Source organism: Onychostruthus taczanowskii, unplaced genomic scaffold, assembly GCF_017590055.1.
Source record: "Onychostruthus taczanowskii isolate IOZ18803 unplaced genomic scaffold, ASM1759005v1 scaffold1, whole genome shotgun sequence".
Classification (NCBI taxonomy): Eukaryota; Metazoa; Chordata; class Aves; order Passeriformes; family Passeridae; genus Onychostruthus; species Onychostruthus taczanowskii.
Genome location: NW_024496525.1, coordinates 25,341,845 through 25,369,240, shown reverse-complemented (window position 1 = coordinate 25,369,240; position 27,396 = coordinate 25,341,845). Strand labels below are relative to the sequence as shown.

General features: G+C 40.0%; 1 protein-coding gene across 4 annotated transcripts; it reads left to right on the top strand.

The window, feature by feature from the left end:
- The first annotated feature begins 774 nt into the window (after nucleotides 1–774).
- LGMN (legumain) lies at nucleotides 775–27,190 on the top strand. Of its 4 annotated transcripts, XM_041400780.1 has the most exons (15): nucleotides 831–888; nucleotides 1,769–1,812; nucleotides 6,796–6,973; nucleotides 14,775–14,872; nucleotides 15,691–15,772; nucleotides 16,290–16,375; nucleotides 18,961–19,036; nucleotides 19,488–19,550; nucleotides 20,424–20,490; nucleotides 22,115–22,233; nucleotides 22,919–23,008; nucleotides 23,689–23,886; nucleotides 24,512–24,682; nucleotides 25,563–25,630; nucleotides 26,423–27,190. In XM_041400780.1, exons 3-15 carry the CDS (start codon nucleotides 6,836–6,838, stop codon nucleotides 26,460–26,462), a joined length of 1,296 nt encoding a protein of 431 aa, XP_041256714.1. In that variant the 5' UTR covers nucleotides 831–888; nucleotides 1,769–1,812; nucleotides 6,796–6,835; the 3' UTR covers nucleotides 26,463–27,190. The 4 variants fall into 4 exon arrangements, with proteins under 4 accessions (XP_041256722.1, XP_041256714.1, XP_041256731.1 ...); XM_041400788.1 differs by lacking the exon at nucleotides 1,769–1,812 and having other exon boundaries at nucleotides 775–888; XM_041400797.1 differs by lacking the exons at nucleotides 831–888; nucleotides 1,769–1,812 and adding an exon at nucleotides 926–945.
- The last annotated feature ends 206 nt before the right edge of the window (nucleotides 27,191–27,396 follow it).

Sequence of the window (27,396 nt, the reverse complement as noted above, 5' to 3'; positions counted from 1 at the left end):
TCTGCAGACATTCAAAAACAGTCGGTCACAAAATGCAAAGTTAGTTGTTGGGGATTGGTTTTTTTTTTTTTTGTTTTTTTGTTTTTTTTTTTTGTTTTTTTGTTTGTTTGTTTTGGTTTTTTTTTTTGTTTTTGTTTTTTTTTTTGTTTTGTTTTGTTTTTTTTTTACAGGTATCAAGTGGTTTTTATAGTATGCAATAAGGAAGCTGGTGTGCTTCTTTCTACGTGGTTTATCAGGTGAAGAAGCATGCGCCTCTACTTTTCACAAAGGATTTTCGCTTTTCCTTTTCTCACTACAAAGGGAGAGGGTGTCGGTGCCCAGCCGCAGCCCCTCTGCCGCGGCGTGCGGCTCAGCACCGCGCCCGCCCGGGCCCGCAGCGACACGCAAGGACCGTGAGGGGCCGTTCGTCTTCTTCCGTCACTTCACGGATTCCCTTTGGCACATCCCTCTGCCTTCCCGTTCTGGGTCTCCTGCCTCCATCCTGCCCAAAGGCACGGCGCAGTTCCAGCGGGAAGGCGCAGCCCCGTTCGTGTCCTGTGGACAACCTGCGCAAACGCCTCAACCCCGGAGGCTCCCACAGCGCGCCCCGGCCAACGCGAGAGGAGCTTCCCGGGACTCCTGGGACACGCGGGACCACGCGCCTCACCTCGCAGCCGCGGTACTACAAGTCCCAAAAAGCTTTGCGAGCAGGGCCCGCGGCCGCCTGAGTCAGTGGGACGCCGGGTTTGCTGGGGCTCGTAGTGTGGCCGGGGGGATGTCCGGCCCCGCCTCCGCCCGGCCGCGATTGGCCGGGCCCGGGTTCGCCCCTCGCGCGCCGCGGTCGCCTGGCCCCGCACGGCGCTCGCCGCAATCACAGCGGCCGCGACGGCGACTCCTCTGCACGACGTGGTGAGGGCGGCGGGACTGCGCTGTCCGGGCGCTCTGGCCGGGGGGGGAAGACGCGGGGTACGCCTGAGCGAAGGGAGCTGTGAGCAGGGACGGCCCGCTCCGCTCCTCTGCCCGGCCGCAGAGGCAGAGGCAGAGGCAGAGGCGGGGGAGCGGCCCCGCCGCCTCCCAGGGGAGCGGCCGAGGGTGCCGGTTTCCTTCCCGGGCTCCGAGCGCTGCCGAGCCCCCGCCGCTTCGCCCGGCGCTCCGTCTGGCCCTGGGGCTGGCACGCCTGGCCTGGGAACTGTGTTTGATCCCTCCGTGCTGGAAGAGAGACAGGAGTCAGAGCGGCTCCTTCCGAGGGGCACTGCCCAGCGCTGGCAGAGGAGGGAGAGGGGGGACTGGGGGAGGAAGCAGTGGCAGCAGCTTAGGTTTAATCACCAATAATACATTTTTAACGGGAGAAAAGGATGGAATAACTACTTAGGGGATTTCTGGAGAGAGCTGGTGATGCCTGAAAGGCGCTGCGCTGTGGCTCGTTATTTATAGCTGGTAGACTGCCTTGCCGTAGCATGAGGTTCTGCTTGGAGGTGGTAGTACCACTAGGTCCCAGTTAGGATGGAACACTGTGTTGGATGTCGGTATTTGCGAGTTAACGTAAATACTGTAGCCAAGACCTGAAATGCTAAGATAAACCGTAGTAAGAGACATGTGGAGTGTATGAATCTTGTGTAATATCACACTGGAATTTCTGTGTAATAACTTCTGCAGAATTTCATTCTCTCCACGCTCCCAAAATTTCCGTGTTTGCTGAGCAGACATTCTCACCCTTACCTGACTTACTCTTTTACCCTTATACCCCCTGTGCCAACTCATTGCGGTATCTGTTTTTTCTTACTATCAGAATGTGATGGCAGAGGCTTCATACATCTGCAGACAGATAAGGAAGTAAGTAGCAGAAGCAGTTTTATTGGAGCATTAAGGTTTGCCAGATTTGAATCTGGGTTTTTTTGAAACATGTAGAGAAAAAAATCCTCTAAACCAGATGTATTAGCTTATCACAATTTTAGGAATGATTTTGGTTTTTTTTTACCCTCAGGTAAATTGTACCATCTCTGCTGCTGAGAAAAGTAAACCTGCAAACAGGAGAATGAACTTTATTTGTAATTTCTTTTAAATACATTTATTTAACATCAAGAATCATTCTGAGTTAACTAAAAAATCATGAGTTTTTACAGTAAAAGTAGCTTATACATCTTCAGTAGCTAAACAGAAAAAATTTACTACAAGTTCTAATCATACTAAGCCTGTTCATAGAATGGTTAGTAGCAGACTTTGTAAGGAAATGTTTTGAAACAGGGACGATAATCTCCTTCAAAATGTACCATGCTAGAATTTATTTACTTTCTACAACACAAGTGCAGAAAGAAAATCAGATTATTTGTGCAGGGGCCTAATCACAGGTTTGGGTAGTTCTGTTTTTGTAGCAGCCAGCACAGCATGTGGGTGGAACATTGCTGACAGAACTGTGGACATCAGTTTCCTGTGAGGAAGGCTGTCGCATATTTTGTGGAAATCAGCATCTCAGTGGCTGGCAATATGGAAGAACTCTGTGGAGAAAGGAACTGTGGCTTGATTTGGGAATCTCAAAGACTAGTAGTTATAAGAAGTGAGCTGTTAAGAAAGACTTCATAGAAGAGCTTTAATAGTCATCTGACCAGCTTAAGACTGTTGTTTTTCAGCAAGGTTACTGTTAGGGTACTTCTGATGCAAGTGAAATAGAGATATGGTTTCTGTTTATATAGCTCTTGGAGACTGTGCTTAAGGTATTTCGAGTGCAACCTTCTGAAGTGTCAATATTACTTTAAAAGCTAGTGGAAAATACTTTGATCAACTCAAAGCCCTTTCTTTAGTGTGCTATCCTGTACTAAGAATATTGATCTTTAAGGACTGTTTCGCAAAGGAAAGTTGTGAACTCAGGGTACAGGCAGTTGGCCGGAAAAGTTGTTCCAGCAGCAGCCAGCCATTTCCAGATGTGGTCTTTCTTAAGCATCCCTCTTATCAAGTCAGAAATGTATGCTAGCTATCTACTGGGAAGTGGTCAAAGCACCTCTGTCAGGACAGACTGGTCTTAAGAGTGAATTGTTCTGCAAGAGCCACACAATTCTGGATGTACTTCTTCCACAGATTGTGCAAACTGTGCAGCAGCCTTGCCTGCATGTGTACGTGGTGATCTGATGCTGAACCCACTGCACTGATGGGCCTTTATCCTGGCATGGTCTCCAGGCAAAGTTAAGTAACTCTTCTGTCAGAAAGACTAGGCAGAAGTGATCAAATCTTATGATATTTTGTGGATCAACGAAAGCTCCAAGATGATCTTGTAGCGAGTTTTTAGCTTTTCCACACAGTCTTCATCTGCATGTGATGTAGGATTGATTTCATGTGACAGATCTTCAGAGAAAGGCTTTTTCTGTACCTGTGGTAAGCTGGTCAGCTGAGCTGCTTTCTCTTAATATGACTTGAAGACAAAGCATGTGATGGGGAGCTTTCTCTTCTCAATTGTAGGTCAAGAATTCATACAACACAACCCTGAACATAGCCTTTTAAATTGCCCACTTGCACTCAGAGGCCTTCTTTAAAACAAGCAGAAATATATTTGTGTGTGAGTGTATTTGTTTGTTTGATCATTATTTGTTTGTACTTTGTTGGGTTTGGTTTGGGGTTTTTGTTAAGCAGTAGGTAGGAACAAATGGTGAAGCTCCATTCCCACTGCACGTGTTTAAACCTGTATTAAATGCTACTTCAGGGAGCTGAGCATTTATTAGTTATGGTTTATTAGTCCATTGTGGTACATCTGGGTTTTTTTTTTTAATTTCCTCCCTTCTTTCTGGTGTTAATTTGATTTAATTATAGTATAGGAAAAGACAGATAAGAGAGATTATGTCATTAATTTGTGCCAAAGAGGAGGTTCTTTTCTATTCTAAATAATCCATGACAAAATACCTATGATCTGCTAGTTCAGTGCAATGTTTCTTAGTGTTTATTTTTTTTCCTGGGTGTTTTGCATCAGTCACAATTTTTGTCTCAGCAGAGGAGAGAAATGTGAAGATCTGGATACCTTTGTACTGTGTGGAAGACTCTTGAATCCCTCATGGAGGGGCTGCCTGAGGAGCTGGTAGCTTAAGTCTCTGTTCCTGCTCTGGCCCAGGGATTTTCAGTGGTGGGGCTGTTTGCAGGCAGGGTGCAGAGCAGGTGTGGGTACACCTGGGGTGCCTGTGTGTGCCACAGCACGGTTCTGGCAGGGTCCTGAGACCTGTGCGTCCTCGTTAGTGTAGTCAGGAGTGTGAACTCGCCAGGAAAGACAATCCCATCAAACTGTTTCCATTTGCCTGGTATGTCAGTAACCGATAGTGGCACGGACTGTTTCCATGTGATGGATGTCTGTGTGCCAGGACCTCCTTTGAAATTAGCCACCATGTTATATGGCCCGGTGAACAGCTGGCAGCAGTGTAGTTTCTGTTGATATGCCCTGGATTCTGATGAATGCTGTCTCAAAGAGCTAAGCATCATGTGAGAGAATCTCCAGCAATTATCTGGACCATTAACTTAATTTTTTTTTTTTTATGTAAATATAATTCATGTTACAGTTGGAGAAATGTTATCAGACAGGCTCTGAGGGATCTGTGTGCAGGAAATTTAACTCAATATTCCAGTAAGTCAAATTCAGTTAAGATTTATGAGCAGATTGTCTAAACAATCCTAATTTTCTTTTCTTGCCTAATATTTCAGGAGTTAGATATACATGAAATTGAATATTGGAAATGAATAGGTTCATTGGCCTGTGGCCTATGGTGGCACTTTACAGAAGTTCTATACAGGTTGGTTTGAATCTTATCCAGGCTGTAGGCAACATAATAGGCAGGTTTTATGGATGTTGTACACACAGTGCGCCTTCAGCACAGTATGTTATTTGTCTTATCACATGAAGAAGCCACAAGATAGATCAGGCAGAGTTGCCATACAAAGCTACATTCTTTGGCAGCAATGACAAAACTTTACAATTCCAGCTCAACATGGGAGAGTATAACCATCTAATAAAAATCTGCTTATTCCTTCATATCTGCTTGAGTGCTGAAGAACAAACCCTAAATTGTTAAGTTACTGTGTATTGTTCTTGCTCCAAGTGTTACAGGCAGTGACAGGAGCGACTTCTTCCTGAAAGATGAATTTTTGGAAGAAGCAGTTTCATAACAGTTAAAGTTTGGTTCTGTTTAGACTGTCAAGACTTCCTTACTCTGTGCTAGCTCCATGAAAAGGATAAAACCCCCTAACTTTTAAATATATATATACAGTATAATATATGCATATATATATTTTCATACTACTGCCTGCAAGACTAAATCTTAGTGACCAGTGAGCCCATGCTATGTGTTAGATTAGTTGTCTGCTCTGAACACAGCTGCTTTGGAGAGGATCTGGCTGCTTCTCTGTTCCAGCCTCATTTGAGTAGCTGCAGACGGGTGGTTTTGACTGGGCTACTGAGGCTGACTTAGATACTGTTCACTTGGTTTAGTGGTAGTTTTGACATTTTGCCTTGTGACTGTGTTGAGAGGCTTGGGGGTTTCCAGCTTTTATTCCAGAGAAAGCCACGTTAAAGTAGGCTTACTTAAAAGTACTTACTTAAAAGTTGTTGCTCTTACTGCAACAACTCTTCCATACCTAGCAGCAATTATTTACTTCCAGGATCTCATTTTTGTGGATAGGCAGGTGTAAAATTCCATCTCTCAGGGCATTCTCACAGAGAAAATGTGTAATCTTTACTCATGTGCCAGCCAGGAGCATGCAATTCTTCAGAGGAGTTTGCTTTTAGAGTTCACATTGCATGCAGCAGACCTGAGACTGTGACCAATAAATTGAACCTGCCTGCCCCCTGAGCCCCAATTCAAAAAGCAGATCTTAAACCTGTGATTGGATATGGCCAGATAGTTTGCTTGTAGAGTAAGTGCTTTATCAGACAATCAAGGTGCTCAGGACATTCGCTAGCAAGGACCCTACTTCTGGTCCTCTCAAGAAAGCAAAAGGAGCCGTTTCTGCATGGGCTCAAACCTCCCCTGTGCTCTGCTTTGCTAAATTTGTCATTCACAGGCTCACATGCATTTTTCTCACTGTGCACCTTGTGCAAACACTTAACCATTGAGGAAAGGGGGCAAAAATGCTGCTCTTTCATGTGGTACTGGTTCACATTTGCTCTCCACTAGCATAAAAGGTTGCACAAATAAGCGTGAGGCTCTCACACCCTGCACTTCCCCCAGCCCCAGCAGTTAGGGCTGCATCTTGTGCAGAACAGTGGCATGGCCTCTTTCCACCCTCTTTGGTGTGGTGGGCACAGAGAGCTTTTGTGACACTCTGACCTTCCAACTGCCCAGCACTTTTCCATTTCTTTAGTGTCCTACACCACCTGGGATTTGACTCAGTAGTAATGGGCTAATTGCCAGTGAGTGGAAACCAGGGAATCACATAAGCAGAGACCAAGAGAATAGTTTTAATCTGAAAGAGTTTTATCTGTGAAGTAATTTGTGCCAAAGAGGAGGTTCTTTTCTATTCTAATGATGGTGAGGTTTGCTTTGTGTTTGAGACTTACTCACTATTATAAAGTGAAACAACCAGAGGGAGCTGAACAACTTGGTTATCCTATTCAGAATTGCCTTCAGTCAGATTTGAAAGCTGACAAAAAGCTATTGTAACTGGTAGCAGCTTGGTGCTAAAGGAAGATATGACCCAAAATTGTACTGTGGGTTAAATGGTCTGTAAAACAAACAGAAAAACCCCACAACCAAGAAAAGCTTCTAGTTGGGATTTTGCTGATGTTTGTTTTGCATTTTTTTATTGGCTGATGTCCTCTCATTTACTTGTCTCAAAATTCTTCATTAGGGGAATTTTCTCCCATTTCTGGAGTAAATAAAGAAGAGAGATGATACTGAAAGCAGTTTTGCTGCTGGGCTGTGCTCTGGGCATCAGCACATTCCCCATGGAAGAACCTGAAGATGGAGGCAAGCACTGGGTGGTGATTGTTGCAGGTTCAAATGGCTGGTACAACTATCGTCACCAGGTAAGGACTGCTGTGCCACATGCTGATGCTGTCCATGCTCCAGAAAATGCCAGCTCCCAGACTTACAGGAAGCTATTATCTAGACTAGTTTAGACCTTCTGTCATTTGAGCAAGTGCTTCTACTTCTAGACTCCGAGGTGTGTGAAGTTTTTAAAGCGAACAGCAGCAAGATTTGCTCAGAACCTGCTCTTAGCTAGTTTTGTTACCACCCCAAGAATTCCCTTTCACTGCTTCGATTTACTATGTGATTTTTTTTTTTTTGCATATAACTTTTTTCAGCTTCTAACCTCTTGAAGAAGCTGTCATTAACAGAGGAGAAGTATTCTTCCTCTAATCACACTTCTGCATCCTGGGAGACCTGTGCCTTTTAGGGTAAATACTCTATTAGTAACTAGGCTAGAGGATGTAACCCTAACTTGCAGTTGTGCAAAGGATATCTAGAGGTAAACCTCATGTTGAGACATGTGTGTTTCTTTCTATTTGTTTCCTCTTTTCATTATGCTCTGAGAACCTTCCTTTTTTTCTAGTTAAAAAATCTCTGGAGGCTGCAAATGCACTATTATGTTTTGAAGAGTGGAGGACATGTGGAAGGGGGATCTTTTTAACTTGAACCAGTTTGCTGACTGTGTTCAATGGCATGGCCTCAGAATTATGTTGGCACAACAAAGATATGGTGCACCAGGGTGCAGGGAATAAAATGAATGGCAGAAACAGGAGGAAAGGGAACAGGAACTCCCAAGTCTAATGCTGCTGGGAAAGTCAGTGTGTTGTGAAATTTTGGGCTGAGTGTGGGTGTCACTATGGACAGGATTAAATCCAAGTGACTTAACTCTGATTAAGTTCAAGATTTATAATCAGCAGTCAGGAAACTTTTGCAGCACTTTCCCCTTGGGGAATTGCTGGACAATCTCTTAAACAGATTAATCTATGCAAATGCTGTCTTTGCTCTAAATTTGCAGCTTGGCTTTTCTTGAGAACAGGATCAATTTAATTCTGATTTGTGTGTACATTTATATATTTGTAAATGCTAAAAAAGCAGTTTATTATAGTATTGTTTGTTAAATACTAGTGTACCAAATCAGCATTTTTAAAACTGAGTTGTATGAAATGTACTGGTTGAATTGCTGAATGCTGGAATTTTTAAAGTGTTTATTATTTTTCATGTAACTGCCTGTAAAATATAGAGAGGCTTCATCCTCTCGGTGGATTGAGGAAAAATGAGCCTTCTGTGTGTTAGACACCCTGGGTTTTTTGTATGTGTTTCTTCTCCTTCTCAGCTCAAAATCAGTTTGTAACTTCCAGCACAGTGATGAGCTTAAAACTAAATTAATCAGACTGACAGTCTTGTTGCATCTGAAGAACAACCTGTCACTTGCAAGTGCTAGCTAAACACTGACAAACAGGTTTTAGGGACTTTCCCAGCTCCTTACACTGTACATACCACCTGATAATCATAGTTGGAATATTACAGCCTTAATATAAACTATTCCTATTTAAAATTAAATCTTGAAGAACAGTTTTAAAGTTGAAATTGGGAAAAAATGATGAAAATACTACTGCTGTACTTGATTACTGCCTGTCTTGGAGTGTCTAAATTTAATTACTGAGTTGTGCTCTTTTTGTTGCTATTGCTGTATAACCAGTCTAGCTGGCTCCCTTCCATTCTAGGAGGAGTTAATACCACAACATTAATTCTTTAAATAAAACTACAATTTTGAAGCTGTGGCTCATGAGAATTCCTTTTCTCAGTTGCCTGTGCACAATTTTTAATCTCTCTGTCAGTGAGCCTGCAATGGCAAGTGTATTTGCCAGGTAAAATAGGGTTATGAAGAACACAAGATCCACACTTACATATTTGTGTCCAACAGTGAGTGAATCTTTGTAAAATGCCAGTTTCACAGAAGCCTATTAACTTTTGAATGTGGTCATGCTTTGCAGATAGTTATTAACTAATTCTTTTTCAATGTTGGAAAAATGAGAACAGGATTTCTTTAAATACCTAATTTTGAAGATAATGTCAACTAACAGTGCACAATATCTGCCATGTTGGATTGTTCTGAATTTAAATGCCAGAAATATCTGTATTTTAAACCTCCACTTGCTTCAGGTATTAACGTTTGGAAAGAAGAAAATTAGAACACCAATAATAATCCTATTAAAGTGACAAAAGCAGCATTGTAAAAGAGTCTGTATGAAGGATCCTTCAGAATGAGGCTGGGCTCTTACTTGCCTGTCCTGAGCAAGATAACATCTTGTGCATCTAAACTTGTTATGAAAAAACTCAATTCCCACTAGATGCAGCACAGCAGCAGCTTGTGCTGTTCTGCCTAGTGGCCTTTTGTGGCCTGGTGGGAGTGAGCATGCATGGTAGCAGTGACATGTTGTGAGACAGACCCAGCAGTTAGTCATGGGAAATCCTCTCGTGGGTGCCATGACGTGTCATCCAGACAAGTGTGCCTTGGGTATTAAAAAACTGGAGAAATTTGTTCCCAGCAAAACAAGCAGAATGATAGACTTTTAGGAGAATTATTCTGAGGAGGAAAGATGCTACAGAAATCTGAGGAGTTCTAACAGGTTTTTGAAAATATTATGCAGATTGATCACCATGTCTTTGTGTGTTAGTGTTCCCTACCTTCCAGAGATAGAAGCAACAACATTTTAAGTAATTAAATTATTTGCCAAATCACTTACAGTGGAACCAGGAATAGGACTTCTGTGCTTCAGAACATGTAGTGAACACACATAGAAACACGTGGTATTGTTCAGTAGAATCATACCTGTGCTATAAGAAATCAAAGCAGCGCTCCAGAATTGCATGTTTGTGTAATTTTTTTGCTTTGAGGGAGAAACTGCAGAGGAAAATACATTGTACTCTAGTTCAGTTCCCTCCTGCCATTACCCTTCTTCCACAGAACTTATCTGACCTAGCCTGTGTACAAATCAGTTCCCTCCTGCCATTACCCTTCTTCCACAGAACTTATCATCTGACCTAGCCTGTGTACAAGTGGATTTGTAGATGTGTTCCAGTAAGTAGTTACTCAATGTGGCTTTTTTTTTATTACCACATTTGTTGCTATTCCCTACATGCAACTAAGCACTCATAATGTCTGTGTACAAATGGATTTGTAGATGTGTTCCAGTAAGTAGTTACTCAATGTGGCTTTTTTTTATTACCACACTTGTTGCTATTCCCTACATGCAGCTAAGCACTCATAATGTCCTTTGTAATTTGAGAATTCAGCAGACACATGTCTGGGTTTCAGTTGCTCAGTTCAGCTGTCCAGGGTACAGTTAATACATGATGTTGCATGTTTGTATTACGTTTTTATTTTGTGAGCTCCAGTTGTTTCGCATTCTGCCTGTTTCAACACGGTCAAAACGTACTGTATTGTCTGCCACAGTAATTATCTGGTGGCAATGTGTTCATCTGACTGAGCAACGACAAAAGCAGAAGAAATAGATTACATATTCAAAAATACAAATTCAAAAAATTCTTATTTCATACATGAAATGCTGTACAGACCCCAGGAATAATAAGTTTGTTAAGACTTTTCAGACCCAGGAAACACTGACTTTGTACCTGTAACCTCAAGGAATCTGAAACTTTGCTTGAGATTGGTTATTTAGATGTCAGTGGTCAGGATCCACTATCAGTACAAACCAAGGATAGAAAAGAGAAGGAGAAAAATCACCATTTGTGCTTAGTAAGAGCAAGAATTCACACTTTGCAGGCAGTTGCTTCCACTGTAATGGCTGAACTGGGACTTCATCCTAATCAGGATGACCTAAACTTGTCTTACACATTTATCTCATCCAGTTCCTAAAATAAAATTTAAGTGTTTTGTGTAGTATAGAGCCCAGTGTGATAGGCTTACTGTCATTGCAGAGCTTGTACATTGCTTTGTGCTTGTGACTTCTCAGTTCTTTGGCACTTTTATTCTTATTTTAGTGGTTTTGATTAGGGTTGCTTGGGCTGTGGGAGGGTATCAGTGTGCTCCTCTGCTCCTCAGCAGTTACTCTGGCTTCTCTGTAGCAGCTTTTCTATTATGAGACTGGCTACGTTCAAGAGTACTCCCCCTGTTCCTAGGGAAAGTGGCTCAGCACTCTGCTGCACAAAGAGCTGGATAAAATACTTCTGGAAAACTTAGTGCCATACGTGAGCAAATACAGTACTAAATGCTTTTGACAGATTTAGAGAATGACTCAACAAACTAGTTCTCATTAGAAGAAATAGTCTGGCTCTTCTGTGTGATGAACATAGCAGCTAACTCAAATCTAAAGCTGGCTTCACATCAGATCAGAAAAAGAGAAGATAACTCAAACCCACACAGTTTGTGGAAAAGCCTGAGTCTTAACTAAAGATGAAATGTATCCTCAAGAGAAATGCTAGACTGAAAAAGTCTGGCAAAATTAAAACTAAAAAAATGTGAATTTGTATACATGAGTCTGTTTTCAGTTGTTGTTTTTAGTCTTACACTTACTGAGCTTTGTGGGTCAGAGACTGTATTTATTCAGTGTCCTAGACACTACCAGCCTGAGCAGTATCTTATTCCAGGACAGTCTTAAATTCTCCTGTCTTGTAGGTAACAAACACTAAGGCTGCCTTGGCCTCATGGCTCCAATTAACGTTTTCCCACTGTGCCTACAAAATTTAAACTGAACTCTCAGGAAACCTTTCCTAAATTCTTGATAGAGTTATATCTTTGGGCAGATTCACCGATGTGTGTTTAAGTAAAGGAGTAAGACGTGGCTGGCATTTCAGACGTATTCTTGCACTTTTTTTGTATATTAGAGTGTATTCTTGTTTAGGCTGTGATATTTCAGTACACCTGTAGTGGGAATTGTGCTGCTTCAAGGTAAAGCTGACAGTTCCTTTCAGCCATGAACCTAGCAGTCATAAGACAAGAAGTAACCAGTTTCACACAAGTCCAGGCTTTTCCCTTTAGGAACTATTTATGCAAGCTTGTGTCATAGACAACTTGATTTCTCCAAAAATCCCCCCAGGCAGTTTGCTTAAAAGCTGTGTTGTTCAAATGTGTAAAACAGCTGTATGGCAGAGGAAAATTGAGGTGCCAAGAAAACAGGGTAATTCACTCTCTTATCCCCATGCTTTCAAAATCTAGGAGTTAATTATTTAAGCAGATCTTCCATCAGAATTTGCTGATGTAGTGAAGGGTTTAGACTAACCAGGGGGTGAAAGGTCTAAACCATACCCTTAACAGTGTCCATTTTGGAGCTGTCCATAAGGTCAGTTGTGCAACAGGAGCTCTATAGCTGCACCTTTTCCTGTGCTGTGTGGGGCAGCTGCTGCCCTACCCAAATCACTGTCACAGAAACATGATTTAGTGACAGTTTATCCAGGAAATGTTCATAGCACACATTTCACATGTTAAACCATCAAGAATAATACAATAAGAGATCTGAAACAAGTGAACAGCTGTTTCTTTTGGAGTGGTTTACAGGTGCAGATATGCCAGAAATATTTCAGAGAGAAACAAGGTCAAATAGCAGTATTTGAGAGACAGTTAGACATCAACAGGAAATACTCTACATTCACATACACCTCCCTGCTCTAGCTGCAAACTTTTTAACTCTGGTTTTGTAGAGGTTTATGGGTTTTTTATGTGTACACAGGGATCAATCATGAGCAATATCAAAGGTGACTAATTAGGTCAGCTAATTCTATGCAATAAACCCTAACTATTTACTCATAACTGTCCTACTTTAGTCAATGGAGTTTTAGCAGGAAAGCATGTTTTTGCTGCTCTAGCCTTTGCTTGTGATATCATTATGCTGCCAGCAGGTACAGTTCCCTTAGCAAAAGCCTTAAAAGGCTGGGACAACCCCCAAACAGCCTTAAGCTGAGATTGAAGGGAATTGACTACATTGATCTGTCTTCCTTTATGGCAGGGATTTTGCTAATGACTACTATTTGCTAAGACAGGACATACTGAGCAAACTGTGCATGAACCAGAAGGAAGGAGAGGAAACCAAAAAAACCCGATAATATGCATTTACAAAGTTTAACTTATTTTGAGTACTTGGGATCAGTTGAAACACCTCCAAAGTCCCTGCTGGCCAGCCACATGTCTGTGGGAGCACAGACACTTGCTGATTGAATGTGGTGATGCTGTATCACTGCATGTCTAAGCATTTCCCTATGTTCCCAGCCTCTAAAGGTTCCTGTCAGCATCACAGAGGTGTGTGATATTTTGAGAGTGAGAAGAGATCTGTGATTACTCATCAATCAGTGTAGAGAAGCCCTGATTAGTGTTTTCTTCTACTTCTGCTTGTGTTGCTTGTGAAAATCAAATATGTTCTCAGGTCAAACCTGTGCTCTTGTGTTTCATATTATATGCAATACCTTCCTAACTCTGTTTAACCTCAATGTTTTGACTTGTTGAGGCAGCAGCTGGTATAATGACATACAAGGAAATGGAAAACTAACTGGGAGATTGTCTGGGATAGGTGGAAGAGAACCTAGGCTGCTGACCTGTGAAGTAGGAACTGCTTTAGTAAGAACAGTTTAACATTTAAGGTTAGTCACATAAAGAGATTTTATTGTTGGAGAGTTCATTAGCATTGAATGTGCCTCACCCTTCACAGAATCTTGTACAACTATCTTCTCTTTTCAATTTTATCTGCGCTCAGAAGACCAAGGATTATAAAGTTACAGTATTTTACTGTGTCCTTTTGGTTAAACTAATGAAAATCACTAGTACTCCTAAGTAATGTAATTAGACACTGGTCTACTTAAACCACATCAATTTGGTTTCCAAATTAACAAATTAGATTAGTTCAACAGAAGTAAGCTTTAAAGCTTGCTTCTGGCATGCATTTGGAGTGTGCATTCATTAGATGAGATCTCTTCCATTAATCCTGCACAGCTTTTCCTAGCATTTGGTGGGTTCTAGTTCTCAAGTTTAGGAATGATTGTTAATGTCCCATTAGGGCACTCAGGGACTGTAAGTTTTAAAGAATCATTTGGGCTGGGTTACTAAGAAGTTAGCATTCTGATAGAGCTCTGTATTTACTGTAATATCACTTTAATGGGTGTTGTTATTTCTGTGTCATGGGAAGATGGTTCTGTAAAGAAAATGTGCCTATTCATATCCTGTACAAATCAACAAAAGAGCCTGAATAGAAATTTTGCAATTCTGTTTTCCACTGAAATCTGATGTGCCCTGAATTAGTTGCTCTGCAGAGTAAGAAATACATAATTAAAAATAAAATATTCCTTAAACCAAATTCTCATCTCATAGTAAACCAAGATTTAATAAAATCTTTCCATAGATGAGATTGGTAAACAATACTTGCTTAAGTCAAGGACAGCCTTCAATGCTTAGTTGTGCAGGCTTAGTGCAGAACTAAGGGAAATTGATGGAAATCTAACTCCTTTTGTCTGCTTGGCACACTTTGAATTTTTCTGTCACTGCAGAAGGTTTTTATTTTGATTTTCTCACAGCATGGACAATATTGCTGAGAGCTTCATGTTAAATTTACCTGTACCGAATCTGAAGTGACTTCTGGTTTCTGTTTAAATAAGAAATCAAAATAGGTAATGAGGGAGAGATATTAATCATAGTCTCTACTGTTAATGCAACTTCTTGTAATTAGAGAAGAGCAATGAGCTCTGGTTTAACCTGTGCATTTCAGCTCTCTAGCAACCCTCAGTCTCTTGTATTGGAATGAAGTTTGTTTTGATCAATAGCCTGCTCTTAGGTCTGAAAAGCTATTTTGCTTGTGGTATCAAAGGTAAAATTTCTGTTAAAACTAGTAATGGAAATTTCCTTAATTTCAGGCAGATGTGTGCCATGCGTACCAGATTGTACACCGAAATGGAATTCCAGATGAGCAGATCATTGTCATGATGTATGATGACATTGCTGATAATGAGGAGTAAGTGATGAACGTACACTGGTCACAAACTATGTGGTTACTACAAACATGCCGTGGTCACCAGTGTGTTTTGAGTTTGTAGTAGTTTTGAAAGAAAAGCCCTTAAAACCAATTGTGATATGCATAAAGATGTCAGCCATCAACACAATAATTCTCCTTTCAAATGTGCTCATGAGCTTTCTAAGCCTTAGTCCACAGCTCAGCATCAGCTGTGGCACTGAGGACTGCAGAACTTTGTTATGAGAGTAAGAGATCCTAACTCCCAGGCACAGCAGTGTGCAGCAGATAAATAACCTAAACTTGTGAACACAGGGGAGGTCTGTGTACAACTTTCAGGGCTTTTTGGATATTATCAGATTAATTCCCAGCATTCAATGAAAGTGGGTACAGGTCCCATTCTGGGTCTGTCTAGAGCATATCATTGTGTTTTGTACAACACAGTTGATTTATACAGCCTCTAATTCTGAAACAACTTCCCCCAAAATCAGCAGACAGTACAGGAACAGCAGCACTGGGAGCCAAGTGTTAAGGGGAATAAAGGCAAGACTGCAAGGAGAGAAATGATAGAGACACCAACCACCTACATCTTCAGATTAATTGACATGATCTGAGATAGAATACTTGAATGTACTCTGAGGGTAAGGACACCTGGGACAAATATATGTAACTGACTGAAGTGCAAAGCCCTTTATATTCTGAACTCACTTAATGACATATGGTGCAAGTTCCTGTACTCTCAGGTGAGCTGGCTCCTTGTTCTAAGGCCATTGCATGGCATGTGGCTAATTACTCCTATTTATGTTCCATTTACCTTTCAGAAATCCAACCAAAGGCATTGTCATCAATAGACCTAATGGCTCAGATGTGTATGCTGGAGTGCCCAAAGACTATACAAAGGAGGTAGGAACAAAGCCCCTTTCCCTGGGGAAGGTTCACCATTATCCAATGTCTGAATAAATTCTTTCACCCTGTAGCTTGCACTCCAAAATGCACATAATATAAAGCATCAAGTTTATTCACCGGCATGGTTTGGCGTGAAGATTGGTGTTCATAAGATGAATATAGACAATAGATTCTTTGAAGTGAAGCATTGGTCATAAAAGTGAACCTTTACACTGTTTCCATGCTGACGCATGAAATAAAAGGAAGGAAGGTCTTGGATTGTAAATGTTGTAACTCAATCTGAAAAACAGCTATGTAAAACTAATTGTTTCATTAAATCAGTACAGTAATCCAGTCATTCCATGATTTCGTGATTCATCAGCCAAGTGAGTCATTAGATAAAGATGTATTGAAAAGGATGGCCAGCTAAATTTGTCATCCATGCATAGATTCTAACTTTAAGAAGCCATCTTTCTAAATGAAGATTTTGTTATTTTTGTGATCAGATCTAACTTTAATCTTCTCAAATCCTTAGGATGTTACTCCTAAGAATTTTCTTGCAGTTCTCAGAGGAGATGGGGAAGCAGTGAAGGGGGTGGGATCAGGAAAAGTATTGAAAAGGTAAGAGAAGTTTAATTTAGAAAATAATTGCATGTGTAATTGACACTGATTTTAACAAAATAATAAATCAGAGCAACTTAAGAATCCAGCAAAATTATTGATGGCAATTCCAGGTCCTTTACATTACAAATGCAGTGGTTCTAGTTTCTTAAACTATGCATCACAAGAAAGCAACTGCTGATTGACTGATTAAGGTATAAACGTTCTAGAGGGCAGTATTAACTGTATTAAGGTATTTGTTATCTAGACTATTATCTTTTGCAAGAGTGGCAATTCTAAGATAGTGTGGCTAAATTTTGGAGACTTCTGGAAAGGATTTTCCAAGGCTTGTTTTAATGTACATGAACAGTTTTATTAATCAGCAGAAGACTTAGGTCAAACTCAGGCCAGGCTTAGCAGTGAGTGGCAGTGGAACAGAGAGAGATTAACCAGCTCATCACCTGGAAGAATTGCGTGTCTAATCCCAGCCTTGGTCTTTGTAGCACATGTGCAGTTATTGAGACTGAGTATAAATCATAGTTTTATTCCTAATGAAGTGGAATTATGGTTTATAATTAATGAAAAAAAATCTTTGTGACTGAAAAAGTAATATAAGCAATTAAACTTGTAAGTGATCTATTATGCTTAAATTATTTGTAAACTAAGCTACACAAATGATTCTGAGTTTAGCAATATTTTAATGTATGAAGAATAATAAATTATAGATTTACTAAGTGGAATGTAAGATTTATAATTAATGGTAGTTTATAAAGGCTTATATAATTTAGATGATTCAAGAATGTAGTTAATACATTTCAGGGCCTAATAAGAAATCTTCTTGGAAGGATACCTGATGTCAGTTATTCATCTTGCTTCTACAGAGTTTGAGATGTGAAAGTATGATGCCACCTTACTAAGTTGTGCTATATTTCTGACTATTGGTTAAGAGCTAGATCATGTATTTTTCTATGTACAAGAATGACTATAAAACCTTTAAGAATTTAAATTCAACCATTTGGAAGGACTAACCTTGTTAAAGAAAAACTGTGAAGTCTATCTTCATCTCACGGTTGATTTTAGAGGCATAGCAATGAAACAAAACAGAAGAATCCCACCCTGGCACTGAGGAGACAATAAAAAAGGAGCAGGACAGTAGTCAAACAGGTTACTGCTCTGAATTGTTTGAACTTCATCCTTAAACGCTGAGGTTGAAAATTATATATGCAACACATATAGGCACAGCGCTGATAAATTACTGCACATTACCAGATTGTGCTCTTCTAGTATCTGGAATGAGTCAAGGGGTGACTATGAAGCAATTTTTGTTTTAAAAAAACGTACATCTGAACACACCTCACCTGTGAAAGCTTGATGTTCCCATTCAAATAAGGGAGTAGCTACGCAGAGGGCCAAAGTCTCTTAATGTACTCAGGAAGACAAATAAAAGTCTCAATGGTTTACATTCCACATTGGTCAAATTTTTTGCATTTAGGATCAAGAGCAGGAAGCCAAAAAGTAACGCCAACCATTCTTTATTAGGCTCTGTTTGAATTTTCAAGTGGCCTGACTTTTGCTGTTGGGTGGGACAAGAACTCAATTATCCTTTCCCTGGGAGGCTTCCAGATGGACTTTCAGGTGGTCCCACTAACCAGCAGGTTACTGGCCAAACAGAAGGCTGGACAATGTTCCCTTGAGCTGCTGCAGTTGCACCTGTTTGCTGTGAGGAAAGAGCAAAAGCAAGTAAAGATTTCTGGACTCTAGTACAGAGGCAAGCAACAGAGGAGGGCCTGGACTCCTGATCTTTCTACACACTTTATATTTAATTGTCCCTGAATCCAGTTTAAAAGGAAAACTCCTTTGCAGATCCGGCTGTTAGGGCAAGACCTTTCCGTCACCCAAACACGATCTGTTTGATTTAGAGCGGAATCAGACTGTACAGCAAACTGTACCACACAGATGTGAGGGTGTCAAAGCCTGTGAGTGCTCAGTGCTCAACTGACTGCAGAGCCACGGATGCAAATGCCAGCGTGGCCTCTTGGGTGCCTGTGTGCATGCCTCAGTTCCTCATGGAGCTGTAGGCTGACACTGCTTGGTGATCTGTGTGGCTGATTATGGCCATAGTAGTCCTTACACAGACCTAAGGGTCTTAGCAAGGAGGTTTTTATTATTTATCCTTTTGTTTAAGGGTACCTTGGTATAACTCAGTTATAAAAGCATTCCTTTTTTACCAGACTTCTACAAATGCCTACAGTATCACCAATTCTTCACATAGCCATTAAAAACCGATTGTTTCCACCATACCCTATAAAACAGTGTCTGTCTCAATCAGTTTACAGTTTGGAATGTGAAGTGTGATTGCCATATTCTCCATGTTTGAGGGACTAGCCTATACCTTTGTTTTTGTTCCTTTTGCGGGCATCTCCTCTAATAAGGATCCAAACTAATATGCTTGGGAGAAAAAAAATTTACCAAGAGGAGGAGGTGCTTCAGCTCTATTATTTTCAGATATTGACATGTCTTGGCACTGAGAAGCAGATGATTGTTGTTGTATTGAAGATTAGGTTGGAGTAGTTAAAAAGACTTCATTTGCAATTTTTTTATTACAGTGGTCCCAAGGATCATGTATTTGTTTATTTCACTGACCATGGAGCTCCAGGACTTCTGGCTTTTCCTGATGATGATGTAAGCATTTTGGGAATAACACAAAATCCATAATTTTAGTGACATACTAAAATAATAACGAATAAACGTAAAACATGAGAATACTTAGTGCACTGCTATACTGAGGGGGGAGGCTGAAAAAGAGCACTATTCTTCTGATCACTGTATTTTGGAGTTTTTCCGGTTAAAATCTGTAACATTTAATTGAAACTTAAGTTATGTTATTCCATAGTCAGACTGTTTCACAGAGGTGTGACTTGGCTTTCTGGTGCACTATACATATCTTCTGGGACCATTACTCATCTTTTCCAAAGTGGTAAATGCTAGAATGTTATACTTCAGAAGGGCAAAGGACTGGATAAATTTATTGGGAAAATAGTGTACGTATTCACAACAGTTAGTATTTATTCTTAAGTGAATTGTGTGTCTGTTGAACATAAGTAGTTTTAATACAAGCCTTCTTATTTTACAGCTTCATGTGAAAGACTTGAATAAGACTATTTGGTACATGTATCATCACAAGAAATACCATAAGGTAAACAAGCATACCAGAAATTCTGAAATTAAAAGAGCAGCTGGCATGGAAGAGAGATGTTTTTATTTTGAGAGTTGGCTCAAAGTAGGAAGAATCTGTTACATGCCGTTAAATTTGTATTAGGATTTTGCAGTTAAAAGGATTGATGTGCTCCAAATTTTCTGTAAATGGTTTACTTGTTTTGGCAGTCAATGTTCATATGTAGTGTAACTGCTGTTTGCTAATGCTGTGTATTCTGTCTAGAAAAACAACATCTGTAACTGCTGCACCCCCATAATTTATACCTGACTCTATCTTCCTGTGCTTTGTTCGCTTCAGACTGTTATTACAGGAAGTTTGTGTATACCTCATGTCTTCCTTACAGTTACTTACTTAGTTTAAAAGACTGTACCTCTTGCCAGAAAATTCTGTGAATTTATTTCATCACATGTGCTAATAGCAGAAAAATTACTGTTTTGAACATTTTACTGGTACTTTTTTTTATGCAGTTCTTTGTGGCAATGTCTGCTATGGCTGGCTGTGTTTAGGAACACACAGCTGGCATCAGTTCCAGAGACACTACATTCAATACTAACACGTTGCTGTGCTTATAGAGTGACTGTGTATTTGATCCGTGCTTTGTACAATAGCTAGTAGATCCCTGTGGATTCTGTAGAGGTGAATAACACCTTTTCATTATTATTCTTTCCCCTTTCTACAGAGTTTAATTCCTGAAAATAAAAAATTATCTTTTGTTTTGTAGCATTTTGCGTAGCTTTTGTTTCAGGAATAGCAGTATAGGCCAACTAGCTACAGATAAAAAGCACCAAACAGGTTTTCTCCATTTCCTCATGGAATTTCTTAAGGTCTCTGATTTATTTTTGTATTCTATAGATGGTGTTTTACATTGAAGCATGTGAGTCTGGATCTATGATGAATCATTTGGCTGATAATATCAATGGTGAGCAATCAGTTAACTTACTGGACTTAAATATCACAGCTTGTCACAGACCTAAACAAGTACTGACTGTGACAGGAATAGGTTCAAGGCATGTTTATGTAGAATTTTAGTGGGGGAGCATAAGAAAGTAATACTTACCATTTACAGGAAGTTCCTTTTAGTAGAGTCTTACAAAAGACTGAAAAGGCTTTCAGTTTCGTGGAAATGAGATGTTGAAAAAGTATTTCTTTTCAGGAACCAGGTGGTTGCCTTGTTTATACAGACATTGCTCAGCCTCAGCACTGCTAATAGGTGTGAAGTTCCTGCTCTCAGTTTCATCCAGTAGCAAAGCAATTGTGAGACACCACTGCCAGGTGGATTTGCTGCACGTTTGCACAGCAACCCAGGACGTGGAACTCAGATTTTTCAGGGTTTCCAAGCTCTCTGCTGCAGAGCTGGAAGCTCAGCCTTGATTGGGTTGTGGAATCACAACCTTTGGAAACAGCTGTTCTGTATCAAGGAGAGAAGTGCTTGCTCCTGTAGTTTTGAAGATGTCAATGCAGAGGAGACCTGCCATGTGCCTGTCCATGGCATCCTGGGTGTTTGGCCCTGGGTATGCTGCCTGACACCCACCAAGATTTCTTACAAACAGTTTTTCTTTTTTACAGGAAGTTTCATGTTGACAATGTCCGAGACAAATGCTAAGTATTTTTTATAGTTTATTCTGTCAGAAATTTCCAGTCTGAGGACTCTGGTTTTACAGCCAGCTCTGCCACAGAACTTAAAAAGGCAGAAAATGGACAGTTTATCTATTAGAGTACAAAGTTGTCTTTGGCAGCTTTCACTGATAAGATAAGAAGTTTAACTGGTTACTTAGTAAGCATTTTGAAGGGTGCTAAGAGGAGCATTTTACTGCACAGATAAGATTGAAGATTTTTTTTTACTTTTGAGCTTTAGGTACATTCTGAGTAGAAACAACACAATAGCTCTATAAGTGTTCATGTGGAACACTTTCACTTTAAAATATGGATTTTTCTTCAGTTACACAACTATGCTATGTATTGACTTTGGCAAAAAGCCAAAATTGCTTTTGTCTTGAGACTGTCAGTATGTGTTTACAGTATTTCTGTTGTCTTAGAGATGACTTACTGGGAACACTGTGCTTGGGACAAATGTAGGATTATTTTACTTTTGTCTCAGTGTAGAGCATTATCCAACAAATAATATTACTTAGAAGGTGGCATTATGTGGAAGTAAAGATGATTTTTAGGGGATTCACTTCAAGTTGGAGAAAAGATCTCATAATTGTAGTAAAGAAAATGAATGTATAGATAATTGTTAGTGCACAGTGCTCTCAGGCAGTTCTTGAATAGTAGATTTTTTCCTTCAGGCAATTTTTTTTTAAACACCTCAGACCACATTTGGCAGCAAAGAAGAAGCACAGAGGGTGCTTAGAGCAGCACTGAGGGTGACTGAACAGAATGATTAACATAATTCTTTCCTTCCTGCTATTTAGAGGTAATTGATTGAAAGGCAAAATACTTAGACAAATATATTGTGTGCAGCTAAGTATTAAATCATGGAGGGGTGAGGGGAAATAAAAAAAAAAAAAGAAGATAAAAACCCCTTACTATTTGTATTACAGTTTATGCAACAACGGCTGCTAATCCCAAGGAGTCATCTTATGCATGTTACTATGATGATGAAAGACAGACTTATCTTGGGGACTGGTACAGTGTGAATTGGATGGAAGATTCAGATATGGTAAGTTATTTAAACAAATTTTCTTCACTTTATGTATTAAAAAGATCACTAGGATTTTTAAACATAGCTCTTTTACAAGATTTGTGAAAATATTTGGCTTTATGTGGGAACAAAATCAACAAATTAAGTTGGTTAAAGTATTTATCTACTACTCAGAACCATATATATAATCTTTATTTATTTGGGTCACTGAATTTACTTCCAATACCAACTTTCAGAAATATTAGTTCCTTTTGTTATTTATAAGATAGAAAATATCTAACTTCTGGTTCCAAAATGACATAGTCTTTATTTGCTAATCTGAGATCACATCTCCAAATGTGTTAAATGAATTGGGCAGTTGAGTAAGTTGTATGTCTGTTTCAGGGCTGCTTAAATATGGAACTGTGGCTAACCCACTTGTTAGTATAACGGAGAATAGTGTTAATGAAACAAATCTGGGATTTGCATGCTAGTGCACTCCCTTCTTGCCCATTTGCTGGGAAATGAGATTACTAAAAGCAATATGAGAATATGCTGTCAAATCTTCTTTTCAGTTTTTACTTCAATGTCTTTCAAACGTTGTATAGCTCTTGTTCTATACATCCTTCTACTCAATGACAGCAAAGACCCTTTGCAGCTTCCTTTGCATTTTTAGAATAGCTGAGTTTAACTATTTAGACCTCATGGAACTTTCTTCATGCAGGAGGATCTAAGAAAAGAAACACTCCACAAGCAGTTTCAGCTGGTGAAGAAACGCACCAACACCAGCCATGTGATGCAGTATGGAAACAGAGTATGTATTTGACAGGGCTTCCTGCTCAAATATATCTTCAAGCCTTTCTTACCCTATACTTTCGTGCCTTAATCCAAACAAAAAACAGCTGTAAACTGGCAGAGTTGATTTAGTCATTTTTAGTCACGAGCTATTTCTCTTAGAAGACCTCAGCGTTTAAGAGGTGATGATCCTGATGCTAAAGGAAATCAGCCTTGCATAGCTTTAATCCAAGAAATCAGGGTACAGGTTGTCCTCCAAGCTCTGCCAGTGATTTGACACTTCAGTAAAGAAAGATATTTATGACTTCCCAGCATATTATGAGTATTAGTGAAATGTTAAAAAATACAATGATCTCTCAAATGGGAAGAGCTAAGAGGTGATACAGCATTTACAGTAGTCCCATTACGCAACAGATTAAATACTTGTTTAAAAAAATATGTGGTTATGTAACCTGGTAGCCTTTTTCCCCCCACTGAATTTTGGAAATTAAAGTTCCCTGATTTTTGGCAGCCTTTACCTCATTGTATTAAAAGCCCAACATATGCATACACACAGACACACACACCTACAACCCTGTTACCTCCTTTATTTTCTCTAATAAAACAAGTTTAGAGATTTAAGTTTGCATGACAGACAAAGACAAAACTACCTATTGAGGGTGATTGACAATTTCCATCTGCTTACTTTTTATCCTTCAGAGCATCTCCTCCATGAAGGTAATGCAGTTTCAGGGCATGGGGAAGAAAGCTATGCCCATTTCTCTGCCACCTGTGGAAAACTATGACTTGACACCTAGTCCTGATGTGCCCTTTGCAATCATGAAACGAAAGCTGATGGCTACCAATGACATTTCTGAGGCTAAGAAGATTGCTGCAGAGATGAAAGCATACTTGGAGGTAAGAAAAGAAAAAATAATTGCTCATCAGGCCAGATTAACTTCTGTCCTAAGAAATGGCAGAAGGAAAACCCCTGAAAGTTAAAAGAACTGCTCTTCAGACTAGTAACCTCTAGCTGATGGTTTATTCTTCCTTTAAAATTCAGTGATCTGTTCCACAAGGCACATTCAATAGTGATTATCTAGCCAAGAGGTAAGCAAATGCAAAAGTCAGTCTCACAGCTTTTATTGACAGGAAATTCCTCATCTGCATCCATAGGGATTCTTGTGGGAAAGACTTAATCTTTGGTGTTAGAGCAACTCATGTCTCCGTAGAACTGAAGCATCCCAAATCAAATAGCTCCTGCAGAATGGAAGTCAGTATTGGTGTTGGTGGTGCCTTCTTTCCCTGGTAAACAGTGGAAGGACAGTAAGTAATTTTGGGTTCCAGGAGTCTTGACTTTGTCAGTTTTCATTTGAGTGTGAAGAGACAAGTGCAAGAGACTATGCTAAAAATAAATGGCAAAATTTGGTTCCTTAAAGAGCCTAAAAGTTAAAGGAGGATTAAAGAAAGAGAAATTTCATTCAAAGTCTTTACATTAGATTTAGAAAAAGCATGCTTTAAGTTCTTTTTGTTTTATATATAGGTGAAAGAATTCATCCAAGAATCCGTGCAGAAGATAGTCACCGTAGTAACAGGATCAACAGAACAGACCAAGCAGATTCTGTCAGACAGACTGACCATCAGCAATTATGACTGTTACCAGTCAGCAGTGAACCACTTCAAAGCTCATTGCTTCAACTGGCACTTACCTGTGGTAAGTCACTCATCGGATATAACCTGATAAACAGGCCACAAAAACCAGCACAGTTGTAGGCACACCTGTAAAAATCAGCTTTTAAATAAAGCTACCTTGGGGCAGTCATACAGATTAGATTTGGGGGAAGGGTAAGTAATGCTTTTGGAAACAATTTTTACTACACCTTTAGGTAAGCAAGAAGTTTACTTAAAAAAAAAAAAACCAAAATAATGTAATTTTTACTAGTTGTGCTGTTTCTTCCATCAGTTTCCTCCCCAGAAATCCCAATGTTAAAAAAGTAATGTTGTATTTCTGCTTGAAACAACTCTGCTGACTAAACAGAAACACAACCATCACCACTATGAATTCATAATCTTGGTGCATTCAGATTTCTGTATTATGATATAGTATTATTCATAATTCCTTGCAGTACCCTCACTGCTGTTTCCATCATCTTGCTGAATTCTTGAGAACCGCATTTTAATTTAGGGGCTTTATTACTGTTGGCTCTTCCTGGGATCCCAGTTGAGGATTTAAATCGTGTTATTAGACTTTAAGTAAGAATAAGAAAGTCCTGATGGCAGGCAAGATAGCCTCTTTAGTGGATTTTTTTGTTTTGTTCTGTGGGATTTTAAGAATGCAATGGATTAGGTGGTCTTATGTATGAGGTCAATGTTCAGCACAGCTGAATTTCCTAAGTTCAAGGAAGTTAAATGCTGAATTGCCTGAAGTTCCAAGAGCAAAGTGTGTAGAAAAAAGATCCATTTAACCCCGTACTAGATCATCAGTTGAACACCTTGGATATTATAGCAGCTCTAAATTATTTCCACCATTTAGTCTGGATAAACAATACCTGCTTTTCATCACTGAAATGATTAACAATGTTTGTTTATTTCAGTATGAGTATGCACTGAGACAGCTGTATGCCTTGGTCAACCTTTGTGAAGGAGGATACCCCATTGACAGGTAATGAGGTTCCCAGATATGCCCTGTAGTTTTAACTGTGGCTAGAAGAACGAAAGCTAATAGGCAGATAAAGCTTAATCCTAAAAGCTTCTCACTTGTTCTGCTCTTGTTATCATTTTGTCCAAAAATCACTCTAAATTTAGACATGTTTGTTTTGACATTGTTTGTTCCCTCCCACTCATAATAATCCATGTCCCCATAACCCTTTAATTTCCTTACTGAGCCTCAGGGGAAATGACAGCCAGTCAGAGGATCCCACTGCACCGCTCAGCATCAAACAAAACAGCAGGACTGGTGCGAGGGCGTTGCCCTGTAACTCCTGCATGAGCTTACACTGAAGCCAGGCAGGGAACTGCTGTGTTTTCTGTGCCACCCCCTCAGCTGCTGGCTCAAAATGCCACAGCACTGCTGGGTTCTGATGATGAAAGAGAATATGGTGCTATGTCCTTCATGTGTGGGCTGGGAAAGCAGGGAAGTAATGGTCCAGGCTGACCCCTGTGGTGGTGCAGTAGAGCCAAGGGCAGCATGGTGCTGGAATTCTGTCTTAGGAATTTGTGGTAGAGGTTGGGATCCCAGCTTGTGAGTCATACAAGAGAAGTAAAAGGGAGAGAAGAAAGCAGAAGCGTAGGGAATGTGAGGGTGGACTAGTAGTTCAATTAGTGTGTACATGCAACTCAGGAGTTGAAGAACTGCTGCCCCACTCCTGGTGGCAGCCCACTGCAGTCAGTTTGGGAAATAGTTTGAGAGAAGAGTACCTGAAAAGTTATTCACCATTATTGTTCTCTGTTGCAGAATATGCCTGGCCATGAATCGGGTGTGCCTTGGGTATTGATGGAATCAGCAGTCCTGAAAGTAACCCTTACTACAAGTGATAACTTTTCATAGCTGTCATAATCCAGTCTTTATGTGCATGCAACCTGGAGAGAGTCAGACACTGTACTGGAACTGTGCTGGGAGCTGAGGCACCAGACCAAGAGCAGTGCAGCACTTGCCAGTGCTCTCCCCTGCACCCCCAGCTGACAGCCTGCTGCTTTGAGAGAGGCATTTTGGCAGACCACCTGGAGCTTTCAAGATGGATAATTTTTTTCAAAGCACAATGCTCTTATGAATCTCTGGATCAACACTACAAGCCACCTATGTGATTGCTAAATCCATCCTAAATCTAAACATTGAGTCATTAACTCTGGGGGTTTTTTTTAATACTCTTGCTAACTCTTTAACTTTTTAAAAAAAGTTAATGAATGCCATTACAGTGACTAATTTGCAGATTGGTTGAACAGTTCCAAAACCAAAGCTTGTTCTTTAAGTTTTAACTCCTTAACAGTTTAAAAAAATTAGTTGCATATGGGAGCTGTTTGATGTGGACAGCAGAGTTAAATATTGAACAGTAAAAATCTTTGTGAGTAGAAAGCACTGTTTCCCAAAGAAAAACAGAAATATTTAATGCTGTAAATTTAGCACCTATATGCTGTAATTAATTGTGTATACTCACAAACCTGTGGGAAGTCATGGAGTACAGGAATTGCCTGTGAATAAAAATAAAGTTGACGGTTTGATCCACCCACAGTGCAATAGTGTTGGACATGCTATGTCTTGAAAATGAAGGAGAGCTAATTAATTCCATGACATGCATTACAAAGTTAATCTGTCCCTGTAAGACTTTCATAAGGCAGGTACTCTCAAAAACACCTGCACAAGCAAACCAACAAAACCCAAAACAAACCCCAAAACTCCAGCCTAAAAGCAACAACAAAGCATGTAAAGCC

Coding starts and splice junctions, on each gene's coding strand:
- LGMN (XM_041400788.1), top strand. CDS start 6,836: ATGATACTGAAAGCAGTTTTGCTGCTGGGCTGTGCTCTGGGCATCAGC. Junction 19,551..20,423: donor ATCACAAGAAATACCATAAG/GTAAACAAGCAT, acceptor TGTATTCTATAG/ATGGTGTTTTACATTGAAGC. Junction 22,234..22,918: donor GGATGGAAGATTCAGATATG/GTAAGTTATTTA, acceptor TTCTTCATGCAG/GAGGATCTAAGAAAAGAAAC.